This window comes from Chrysemys picta, chromosome 2 (genome assembly GCF_011386835.1).
Source record: "Chrysemys picta bellii isolate R12L10 chromosome 2, ASM1138683v2, whole genome shotgun sequence".
Classification (NCBI taxonomy): Eukaryota; Metazoa; Chordata; order Testudines; family Emydidae; genus Chrysemys; species Chrysemys picta.
In genome coordinates, this window is record NC_088792.1 from 22,159,247 (window position 1) to 22,172,228 (window position 12,982).

The 12,982-nt window shown below is 38.7% G+C and overlaps 1 protein-coding gene across 13 annotated transcripts in view; it reads left to right on the forward strand.

Moving 5' to 3' along the window:
* Positions 1-12,982, forward strand: part of DNAJB6 (DnaJ heat shock protein family (Hsp40) member B6) — a 90,616-nt gene that overhangs the window by 28,409 nt on the left and 49,225 nt on the right. For all 13 annotated transcript variants that reach the window (XR_006176592.2, XM_065582762.1, XM_065582764.1 and 10 more), the window contains exons 4-7: positions 1,357-1,416; positions 2,869-2,979; positions 7,804-7,935; positions 8,602-8,743. Coding sequence is in view for 12 of the 13 variants with exons in the window: in XM_065582762.1 (XP_065438834.1) it covers positions 1,357-1,416; positions 2,869-2,979; positions 7,804-7,935; positions 8,602-8,743 (445 nt within the window). In the remaining variant the exon portion in view is untranslated. The remainder of the gene's footprint in view (positions 1-1,356; positions 1,417-2,868; positions 2,980-7,803; positions 7,936-8,601; positions 8,744-12,982) is intronic.

Genomic DNA, 12,982 nt, shown 5'->3' on the forward strand with positions numbered 1-12,982 from the left:
TTACTGGAGCTGTTAACCTTTTTTTTAGTGTTTAAAAAATACTAATAAAGATCTTCCTTGGTATAACATCCAGAAATACATGTTATTTCTGGTGTTTATACCAAACACCAGAAATAACATGTATTTCTGGATGTTATACCAAGGAAGATCTTTATCAGCCATCTTTTTATTTTTTGTCTGTGTTTAAAAGCACCGAACATTTTCCCCACTAATCTAGTTCATCCTTTGACATTTTTTCACTCTTCTCCCTTCTCTGCTTCCCGAAAAAGTAAACTGGTACAATCGGGCATTTTTCCTCTTCACCTATTCCATATGCATTAATCCTGCCAGAAACATTCATTGCTCATGGGCTGGTCATAGGAAGTTAATTCCTGCTGGTAGCCTTAACGTGACTATTTAAGACCTACAATATAGAAACTTCTCCCATTTTTCCATATGCTTGTCTAATTTACATAAGAATGTCCATACTGGGTCAGATCAAAGGTCCATCTAGCCCAGTATCCTGTCTTCCAACAGTGGCAAATGCCAGGTGCTTCAGAGGGAATGAACAGAAGAGGTAATCAAGTGATCCATCCCCTGTTGCCCATTCCCAGCTTCTGGCAAACAGAGGCTAGGGACACCATCCCTGCTCATCCTGGCTAATAGCCATTGATGGACCTATCCTCCTTCTCCAATGTTCAGGTTAATAGAGGAGTAACACCACTTCCTCCCCAGAAATGTCCTCGTGAACTTCACTTGCAACAAGTGACTATGGGAAAAGTTCTGCTAGAGCAGTACCATCCTTTGTCTAGTCTGCCTCTCAAAATAGGGCCTGGTTTGGCAGGCTACAGACTTGTTCACCTTGCCTCATGTTTTGGTTTCTGGTGCCTAATTTATAAGGCTAGGCAGAAACTTCCTCTGTGGGCAACTTATTCCAGAACTGTCATCCTCTAGGTTTCTTGCACCTTCCTGTGAAACATTTGCCTCTGATTGTTAAGGACAGGATATTGGACTCAGTGGCAAAGTCTCTTACCAGTTTTGCCGTCGTGCCTTTAGTTATCTTGCTGAATATACAAACATGAAGACCATGGCTCTTCCTTGGAAGGAAGAAACTACCTTTCAGCATACTAAATCATCTCTCAGTGGAAATAGTAATACAGTATGGGGAACTTGACGCCTTATTCGTAGCTACTAGAACTAAATTGACACGAACAGTTTTGTCTTCACCCACAGTGCTTTGATGATCTTTAGCAAAACATTTGTACTCTGCATTTGCTGTAACAAACCTGGCTTAAATAAACTTGCTGTGATAAAATTCAACTGAGTACATTAATGATACATACTGCATTTCTACTGATGTAATTAACTTTTTTGTAGCTAAAAAACGTGACATCTATGACAAATATGGAAAAGAAGGCTTAAATGGAGGAGGTGGAGGTATGTAGACTTGGCATGTTTTTTCTTCCATATCATCTGAATGATTTTAACAAACTGTTCCACTCTGCAGACTCACTTTAGTTACATATTATTTCATGCTCTGAAAAGCATTTGTAGCCATAAGAGCTAAACTCTTCTTAAATGCAATTAAATTATGTAGAAACAGAGCCACTGGTGATGTTGTGTTATCACATACCATAGAGTAGCAACTTGACATGACTCTGATAGGACTAGTTCCAGCTAGTAAATTTGCCTATCTAGTCCAAAACAATATTTTAAACATATAACAGGAATTAGTCTGTATAGTCAAAGTAAGTGAGGAAAATCAAGTTAGACTCTAACTTGGCCCAACATTTAAATTTTGAAAATTTTTTACAATGCATAAGACCAAAAGAAGAGACTACATTTTTTTTCTAAAATGTGTTCCAGTTATCAGGTGCTTTTTAAACAAATTGACATTAACCTGCAAAGCAGAATCTGAAAGTTTCATTTTTACTCAGTCATGTTCGTTTAAAAAAAAAAAAATTTAGTTTTGTTTTTGAAAGAGACTATCAGGTAGTCCAATAATAAATCAGAGGAGAAACTCTTCCCAAATTCTGCTAGGAGAGTCTACAATCATAAGCATAGTATTAACAACTGAAGTGTCTAATTTTAGCTTGTATTTGCCAAGTGCAAGTCAGTTTCTTCATGTAATATAAATCAGTGATGATTTTTTTTTTTTTGACCTGTGGTTCCCAGACTCCTGGGGGTCTACAGACTAAGATTTCCAAAGGGCTCTGCACCTCCATTCAAAATTTGTTTTGAACAGTCTGCACATGAAAAAAGGTTGAAAACCACTGATCTAGATCAAAAGCTGGCAAGTGATACTATTAAATAAACCATCACAAGATTATACTGATTCAGGCAGTAAAGATGTACCAGACTTCAACACCACCAAAGAGCTCTGAGTTTAAAAAAAAACACTTCATTTTTAGTCAAATGTGTACCTTTAAGTATAATGAGAAATATTGATATCTAGAAACCTGCAGAAGAACATAAATGATAAAAAATAACTTGTAGAATACGATTAACTTTAGGGATATCTGGAAAGGGGATGGGCAGAGAAATTGAAACTTTAGTAATAAACTACAGAACTGATTTGTTTCCATATTTTACTAATTGGACAGTCATTTTCTGCTGTTGAAAAACTGATTACAGTAATTACAGATACAGTAGAGCTTTTTAGCAGAATGTGAGGAAAATTTAACATGAAGTCTCGCTTAATTGTATTAAATGTGTTTTGAAGAATATATTAAGAAAATCCATCCAATGAGCCAGGAATGAACTATTGTGGAAAAACTAGAATTCTGTATTTTAGAAAATATAGAAACACATACAGCTTGTATGTACAACTCAAATATTTTATGCTTTTGTAGTGTGAAGAGTTGTAAAATGTGACTTCTTTTTCTGCAGGTGGAAGTCATTTTGACAGCCCATTTGAATATGGATTTACATTCCGTAACCCAGATGATGTCTTTAGGGAGTTTTTTGGTGGAAGGGACCCCTTTTCATTTGACTTCTTTGGTAAGTAAGCGGCTTTTGGGGAGTGGTGGTGGAGCATCAAAGTAGTGGCTAAAATTCATATCTACATAACAGATGTGTATAATTTGACTTTCACTGGAAATAGTCCTATTACTGATCTCTTAGACGTTTTAAAATGTCTTTTTTTCTTCTCTCCTATCTCCCTCCTTGCTTTCTGCTGTTGCACGTAGGGTTTTGCGATCAGTTTTTGCTCTCTCAAGGTCTGATTTGTTTAATATATCAAGTTTGCTATGGTCTTTCTAAAAGAAGAAACTAATAAATCACACAGAAGAATTTTGCTTTAGTAAATGTGGATTGCTCTGTCTGTATGGCATACAAACATTTTCTTCCCAAGTCTGCTGCCACATGATAGTCAGAAAAAACTCCCACCTCCCCCACCAAAAAAAAAAGCAAAAGCAATAGGTGCAGTGAAACCAGCTTCTGAAGCTTCTAGCTACCGTGGAGTTAAGGAAAATAATAAAGAATTAAGTTGTCAACAAAGCAGTTTAAAAAATACTTTATGCTTGCCAGCATCATGCCAATGAACTGTTTGCTTGTGAAGGCACCCACGGCCATACAAAAGATCTCAGCAAAAGTATTAGGGATCTTATTCAATCTCTGCCAGTGCAGCTGCTCTCCTCTTTTGATCCATAAAAGTAGAACACCTCCTGTGTTCAGCCTTTCACTCCTGGAACTGCCTAGAGGAACCAGAAGGAGTAACATCTGGAAGATTGCAAGAAGAATTCTCTGCCTGTTTACAGACAAGACATGAGAAACAAGAGAGGCCTCCTGGCTATTCCATAGAGCTGAAGAGGAATTAATGCACCACTAATGCAAACTGTAGGTGACTTTTATGATTAACTCCAGAATGGGAAAGGAACAAAAATCAGTCTTTTATTATAGGAATTTGGAAAAAATGCATTAGTGGATCAGAGGAAGCTTGTCTACTAAATGTTCTCTGTACACATGTACAGTTAAGGTTGAGTGTGCAGTGGGAGAGATTTGTACCATGAATTTGTTTTGAGAGCAGTGTAGCTTCCCATAAAGTAACATATACGCACCAACATCTTTTCACAATCTTAATCAGAATGCATTTTTCCTTCCTCTCCCCTTGCCCTTCTATTTACATATATGCCAACACTATGTAAGCATATGAAAGATCAAGCTAGGTTGACAGAAGAGGCCAGTTTATTTCCCAGAGATTTTGCCGAGTCTACCAAAACATGCAAAACAAAAAGGGGAAGATGAAGAAATCTTAGGAAAAGGGGGGAGCTTATTTTCTAATGCTTTAAAGAGGCCGGAAGTGGGTTTTTTTTTTTTTTATGGTCTTGTATTTCTTTTGCCTTCATTTTTAAGGAGGAGGAGAGGCTTGGATTCTCCCCGTATTGTTAATGAAAAACAAATTTCGGTTCTTTTGGAGATGAGCCCCATTGACCTGCAGGAAGAAAAAAGGGCTTATGAGGGAGAGGAAGAAATGAAGAGGACAGGAGTCAGAAGATTTTGTTTCCTATTCAGAAGCTAGCTCAATCTTCTTTTAAGCTTGCAATTCTAAGAAAACAATTAAGATTGAGGCGGAGAAAGCAATACTATGTGCAACATGATCATAGGCATGTCAAGTTCCATTTTTATAAATATGCTTGTTCTGAGTTTAGAATGTAATGTCTTTTGGGGGGCACTTAATTTTAAGTGAGTAGGGCACTGAAGTGTACATGGTGTAATCTATGGGGTAGAAAGTGGAGGACTAAGCATTAAAGATGGGGAATGAGGTCTGGGCAGCTTCAGGGTTGCAGCGATAGAAGCGGGCGTGGAGGGGGGGGCATCTGGAGTCTAAATCTACAGCTATCCTCTGGAGTCTATGTTGGCATAGCCCCCTAGTATAAGTGCAGCCTATACTGGCAGAAGATCTTTCTTCTTTTGGTATTGGAACACCATCTTTCTGGACAGTGTTAGTTACATCTGTTGAAGCATTATTCTGTCAACATAGCTGTGTCTACACTTGGGGTTTATTGGTGTAGCTCTGTCAGCTGAGTGTCTTTCCCCCCCCCGCCCCACACAGAGCTTTGCTGATATAATTTAAGTGTAGGATAAGCCCATGTATCATGAGTGGTGATGGCAACAGCCTGGAGACTTCTATAGTCCATCCCCTTCACGCTCCCCCTAGCTTGTGTTGCTATTGTGATAGGGGTAAGGGGGATGTGGGTCTGGCACAGGTCACCTGTAAGTGGCCAGTGATGCAGTGAATTATAAAAATATATAGTATAGCTTTGACATGAGTGTTTTGTTTTTATTTTAATGCCAGGTAACTGAAGATAAACTGGACTATAAATAGAAAGCATAATAGTGGACAGTAATATAATATAGATCACTTGTATGCATGAGTGAATGACCTTCATAACTCACTAGTGAGTCATTCTCTAACTAGCAGGAATAAATTGGACTATAGCACTGTTAACTGCAATGGCTTTATTTGCTGGCTAGTACGCTGGAGTGAGAGACGCTTATGCTAGTCTTTGAAATTGCTACTCCAGGTATATAATGACTTGGAAATATTAAATTCCAATAATATTTTTGTGCCAAGAGTTTGTACTCAGATTTGCCAATGCACATATAGTATTAAAGGTGACCTACAAAGGATTAAAAAAAAAAAAATTGAGGTTGTTACAAACCTTTGGGGTTTTTGATGGAAAAGAGGGGCATTTTGGGGGAGAAAAACAATGCCTGTATTTTACCTCACAAATTTAAAGTTTGGTCTGTATTCCCTGGTTTTGTTGGAGGACCAGTGAGAGGTATAAGAGCTGTTTGCAAGTTCTTAACATCATATTTGATGGGGCTAAGAGTATTGGAGCTCTCCAACAAAGGCTTCCTTTATTCAAATTTTGTTAATTTGTCATTCATGTTAAGTAGGTGTAAGCAAACTAAGCAGAAGTTTAAACTGTGACTAAAAATCCCATTTCCCTTTCAGTTCATCTTTTTTTGCTTGTAATGTAATCATCTCACTAGCTCTCAGTAATCTGTCTTCCAGCCTAGGTTGGAACTGGATTTTAATTGGGGGGGAGGGAAGAGGGAGGGAACCTGCTCTTGGTCTCTGATCTTCACTTAAAATGAACTTAGAATTCTAATTGGTACAGTGGTTATTATGAATTGGCCCAGATTCAGCAAGGACATGCTTTACTTTAGATATTGCCTTCAATGGGACTTAAGTATATGCTCAACTCTTATCCTGCATGGGAATATCTTCCATTCTCTGAAACATCACACTGAGATTTGGTTTAGAATTGGAAAGTTCTGTAGTTGAAGAAAATATAAATGCTATTACAGACCTCATATGTTGGAAAATAACTTCTTACATTTCACGTTTAAACTATTTTTTTGCAATGTTACATTTTTCAACAACACTTCATCACTTGTCAGGCTAACATGCCTAAAACGGTTGTTCTGTAGATAACCCATATTTGTAAAATATTTTGTAAATGTTACCAGTGTCCTGTGCTGTGTAATATAGGGTCTTGTAAAGTTCCGCTGCAGTGGGAACTGAAATCCAAAATAGCTTATGTTCAGAACTAAAGATCTACAGCTTAATGGTACACTGTGTTGTGTAAATCATGGTCCTACAAAATGCTGATGTTATGCTAGTATGGTGTAAAACTCAAACTTCAGTTTTCTTATACTTGTTACACCAGTTAATAAAAGTGTGTGGGGGTTTCTAAAAAAAAAAAAAATTGCTTGAGCCCTAGCACCTCTTTCATTACAAATTAAGCACTGCCTTCAGCCCTTATTTTTTTTCTTCCCATAAAGCTCTTATCGTCTGAATTTCCTCTTAAGCATCTAACCCTCCAACTAGTTAAAATTAACTAAACTAAAACATTTGCAGATCACTTAAAGTTGTATTATGACTATTTTAATTCCCTGTCTCCAATACCCTTTACATTTCAGTCTTAATGAACACTAATATAGTTGAGCCTGTCTTAAGCAGAGTCCTGGTGGTGGTGGTCCTCAGATAAATCTTGAATGAAGTTATACAAGAAGTGTTGGATATTTAGGGATTGAATCAAACTTCATCACATCAGCAATATTAGTTTAAGCCCCCAAAACTCAGCTTGACAGACAAGGTATTCTACAGAGAGAAGGGCTGCTCCTGCAGTAACTTCAGATATTTGACATTCTCATGTAGAACAGAAAGCAGATTGTTGCCTCTCGGAACAAAAAAAGTCATCAATTCTTTAATCGTGCTATCAAGAAAAGTGTTTTTTTTTTTTATAGTTAATGGCCATGTGAGGAGGAGACAAATTCCTAATTACCCAGATGTTAACTGACCTGAACTATCTAACCTACATGAATTTGATATAAAACATAGATTTGTGTGTGTGACTATATGAATATACATAGCTATTGTATAAGTGATAAGGTTTGCTTATGTAGCCTAATTCACATGGAACACAGTTTTCTGCTGAAAATTGAATTTCTGCATGTTCCCCCTGATGTTTACTAGTCACTTGCAAACTGGCACAGCACTAAGGAAGCAGGACTTTGTTTGCGGCATGCCATTACTTTAATAATAGTATCTAAAGTTCTGGAGACCAAGAAGAGTTGGGTGTGTGTGAGAGATAATACTGGTCTCTTACAGGTCTCAAAGGAACACAGAATTGCTATACTGAATCAGATCTGTGCTCAGATATTCTGTCTGACAGTGTCCAGTACCAAATGCTTCAGAGGAAGGTGCAAGAAACTTCCTTCTCTACTAGAACTCCTCATACTTATTAAATATAGTAACTACTGAATAACTGATCACAGCCTCCTGCATTAAAATCTGTTTTTTTTGTTTTGTAGAAGATCCTTTTGATGACTTATTTGGAAACCGACGAGGTCAACGAGGGAACAGAAACAGAGGTGGTGGGCCATTTTTCTCTGCATTTAGTGGATTTCCTGCGTTTGGGAGTGGTTTTTCTTCATTTGATACAGGTAAATATTTTAAAGCAAACTTCAAGCCAAATTTAATATTGCTAGAGAAGGAGTTTCTCTGGAACAGTAAATTGGTACAACATGGTTAAAAATATATATATATAACATGAGGCCTGTTACATCTCCCTGTAGAGTCCCCTAGTTTTAAATAGAGCCACGGTGTTGTAGAGTATTTGTTATAGCTAAAATCTCATGAAAAGGGAGTAAGCCCTGTTAGAAGGAAATTGGATCTATTCTGCTTCTTGATCTTTTACTGACACCATTAGACTGGACAAGTCTTAACTTCTCAGTATGTCAGTTTCTATATCAAAACGTTGCTTGCCTTACCAGGGGGTGTGTTCAATGTTTTTGAGGTCTCCAAAAAGGGGGCTACAATAGTGTGTGCCTTTAAGCGAGATTATGGACTCAAAGTGCTCTCAATTATTGGAGCCTAGTTGAATGCTAAAGGCCTAGTTTTTGCCACTTCACTTGAAGTCAGTGGGAGTAACAGTTACCTAGCAACTCTGAAATTGAGCAACTTGGTATTTGAAATTGGGGAGCTAGAATTAATAGACCAAAATTTGGTCGAGCAGACCTTCCTAAAGTAAGAGTTGTTAAAGGGTTTCTGATGAAATTATGTTTACCATGCTTTAATCAAATACTTACCACGTCTTCTCCCCCCCCCAGGTTTTACTTCATTTGGTTCATTGGGGCACGGGGGCCTTACTTCATTCTCCTCTACGTCATTCGGTGGCAGTGGGATGGGTAGCTTCAAATCGGTATCAACTTCTACTAAAATAGTTAATGGCAGAAAAATTACTACGAAGAGGTAAGTGATGTAAAAAAGATAAATGTTGTTGTAATAAAAACGAGGAGTCCGGTGGCACCTTAAAGACTAACAGACTTATTTGGTCATAAGCTGTTGGGGGTGAAAAACCACTACTTCATTCCTCATTTTTGTGGATACAGACTAACAGGGCTACCCCTCTGATACTTGGTACCATGCAAGTTGTTGTAATAGAATTAATCAGTATTTTTCTGATAACTTTCTTTATGCTTACAGTTTTGTTTTCCCGTAACTTAGATATCCAATTCTGTGTGAATTGTAATGATAGACCTATTCGATTCTTTTCTTTCCCTACCATTACAGGATGGTTCCCTGCTGCAGTATGTGTAAGCATGCAGGGGTTGGGCAAAAAGTACCTAATGCCCTGTAGCCAAGAGTTTATTCAAAAGTGGGGAAAACCCTTAACAGTACCCTGTGTAGCCTAATTGACGGATTGGTGCATTGAATAACTTCTTTTCTTTCACAGTAGTTAAGGGTTCAGTTTCTTGAACAGCTACAGCATCAGGAAGACTACCAATGTTGTTAGTATTAGAGACCCAAGGAGTACAGGACAAACAATTGAAGTTTATCACAAGTCCCTTTTATTAGCAAATCTATTAAACAGATAATCCCACAAACACTGAAATACAACAGTAGATAGTGTAATGTGTTTAGCTCTGTGACTGGCATCACTAACATCTTCTGCAGGGGATCCCCACAGTGTCGGTCAATATACTCCTCTTCATTGTCACCATCACCAGCGAGTGTCATCCTGGCATCTCCCAAGGACTTAGATTGGGATACAGCTTCTATAATGTGTTATGCTGATGTCCACGGGTTCATGCAGATTTATGAAGGTTTTCACCCCTTTTCCTTATTTGAACTTCCACCTCCCACTACCTTTTGGAATAGCCTATAAAAAAAAAATGAACAATTTGTTAATTTTCCATATTATTCCATTAATATTTACATTACTCAGTCACCATAACTTGTGGCTGGCTGCAGAATCCAAAAAAGATTATAACCAGCTTTCACCAATACATTACAATATATATTTCCTAAGTAGAATGTTCCATTGCTGCTAAACTGCTATCTTATGATATCTTGTCATGTAGGGTCATTGCTATCTTGGGACAAATTTTGATCTAGTTCACCTACTGGTTAGTTGCTTTATGTCAAGTCTGTCTTTAGTCCTGAGGCCTTGTTTGGCTAAGCTAAATATCTTACAGGCCTGATGGCTGTAAGCCATGTTACAATGTTAATTCTTTTATTTCCCCTTTAAATCCTGAATATATATGTGATCTTTTTATTCTTGGGTACACCTTCTGAGAAGCTCAGCCACCTGTCAGCTGTTGGGCAGGGAGTGGATACTGGGATTACCAAAATGCTGCTATCATTGGAACTTGCTCAGGGATGATGCCTCTTTTAGTACTGGCTTCTAGCTAGTAAGTGTCTGAAAACTGAAGCCCTTCTCACTAGGCCGCTGGAAGAGAAAAGGAGTATGCTCTTGCTTTCCCTTCACGCATGGAGCTATTGATTGGGGATTGTGAGGCCACTGTTCTGCTCCAACCCCAGCCTTCTGGTTGTAAGTAGCATGAGAAGCATAGCAGGTGGTCTATACTATGCTCCAACTTTCCTCAGCCTCTATTTTGAGAGTTGACCCTCCACCCAGTTAGGCTTTCCCAAGCAACATTAGCGAAAGTGATCTGTTCAGTGTCCCTACTGACCGTATGGATTTGAAGTGCAAATAGTCTTCTCTGGTCTGTCAGGTGAGCTAATAGCAAGAGCTAAGGTTCTCTACCAGGAAAAACTTATTGCTCACTACTGATGAGTGAGCGTTCAAGCACTATACACATCAGAACCTCTCCTCACTATTTTACACCAGTCTTTGGGAAATCCTCTGCAAATATTGTTTAGTGACAAAATAACATGCAATAAATTAGAGATGCATTACAAATGTAATTGACAGTTGTCAAACTGAAGTGTTCTTAGCCCCATGAGCTCTACTAATAAGTACTGAGACCTCCATACCACGTACTAAATCTTTAAGAAGTGGAGCGAGACCTCTCGGTTTGTTTGATTTATACCATCTGTAAACTAGCAAAAAATACAAGGTTCTACTGTATAAGAGGTGTCCCTTAGAACAAACCTCTTGACACACTTTTGTAATTAAAGTGAATTAGTGACAGTGCCAAACAACCCCAATGTTTTGGTATTTATCCAGTGTCAACTGGACAAATACCATGACACAGAAACTGCAGTTGCATTCAAAACAATGCTTAGCCAAGGCCTGGGTAACTGGATAGGCCTTGCATCATGCCTTGCAAGTTAGCAAAATCAAGCCCTGGCAAACCCAATGTGGAAGAATTTGAATAGAGCAGTGGTTCTCAACCAGGGGTCCTGGGCCCTTGGCGGGCAATTAACAGGTTTCAGGGGGTGTCCGCCAAGCATGGCCAGTGTTAGACTCGCTAGGGCCTAGGGCAGAAAGCCAAAGTCCTGCTGCATGGGACTGCAGCCCAGAGCACCCAGCCCCACTACCCAGGGCTGAAGCCAAAGCCTGAGCAACTTAGTTTCACAGTTCCCCCTGGTGCGGGACCCCCAGGCAATTGCCCTGCTTGCTACCTCCTAATGCTGGCCCTGGCTTTTATATGCAGACAAACAATTGTTGTGGCACAGCTGGACTGTGAAGTTTTTATAGCCTGGGGGGTGACTCCGAAAGAAAAAGGTTGAGAACCCCTGGAATAGAGGACCTTCTATCAGCCTGGAGGAACTGACATATCTGGACTATTAAGTAGAAAGTCTCTGCTGTTGACAGGGAGGCTGTCTCCATGCCTGTAATCCATTACATCTTTACCCATCTTTTGTAACCAGTTAAGAGGCACAGTCATCTCAACCAGTTAAAAGTAACACAGTACAGTTTGTGTCCACACAGCAGCTTTTCTGTCATCACAATTACTTCATATGGTCACACCATTGTATCAGTGGGTTCTGGGAAAATCTGGACAGCTGTTTCGTAGCATGTCATGAGGGAATCAGTAGCTCAGAAGACATTCAGACAACAGAAAGGGCAGTGCATCAAGTGATGTCCTGTTGCATAGACTTGGGAAGAACAGGTCAAATTAATTACTTTATGCAGACATAATTAGGAGATTCCATCCCAGAGCAAACAAGTGTGGTTAACTGCTTATAGGAAGACAGTTGTTTCAGTCTAGGAGCAAAATGCTGTTAGCTGACATGGTGGTTAACCAAGTGGTACTCTCCATATGTAACAAAGCATGCTTAGAACTACCCAGGCCACAAACTTGTTACAAATGTTAAGGTGTAAGATAGACAGGAGCTCTTTATCTTTAAGTCTAGTTAAAAATAACAATGAATTGCTCCCCAAAGCTGATAAGAAGCCATTGCAACATACGGAACACAGATGTACTGTGCTCAACATAACTAGCACTCTGAGAAAAGGGGTGATGTTTGCATGATGACCATAATGTTATCCTTTTGAAAGAAGACTACCATCTTGTGACCTGTGACCAAGCAAGGAAGAATTCCTGGCCACTACTACTACTTCCTCCTCTAAAATTTGGGTGTAGTTATATAATTAAAAAAAAAAAAAAAAAGCCAAGCAACCCTTGATCAGTCCACATTGAGACAGCAGGCAGTCTTCTTTGGAGAGAACATACAGCATTTGCCTGTTCATCAAACTTTCTCCTAACCGCAATTGTTGTCTCGGATTCTTTACTGAGTAGATTCTGTCTGATCATCAAAATAGAATTCTATTGATTGATTTATGAAGTGAAAAGCTTCTACATGTTTCTGTACTCTAAACACAGGTTACTTATGGATAGTATTTAATACAAACCAGCCCTAAATATGGCCTACATTTGTGCTTTGAACATACAATTATAATTCAATGACCAAGAGAATAAAATGAACTGCTTTGCAAACCCAAAATTATACATTAAACATTTAACAAGGGGGGTAAACCCTACATGCAGCATCAAGATTGCCTAGTGAAAACCAATCAAGAGGTGCAAAAGTTGATCCTGCTTGTGAACCTTAACTTGGCCATGCGTAACACTATTTTGGTGCTATTGCACATGTTCTGTGTATTGTTTCATCCTGCTTACCTAGTTAAACATATCGTGTAATATTGTGGGGAAAATATATACCATAAAATACAATATGCTGAACACAGCTGTCAGAACCTGAACTGTCGTGGTTCCTAACTACTACTTTTAACTGAAA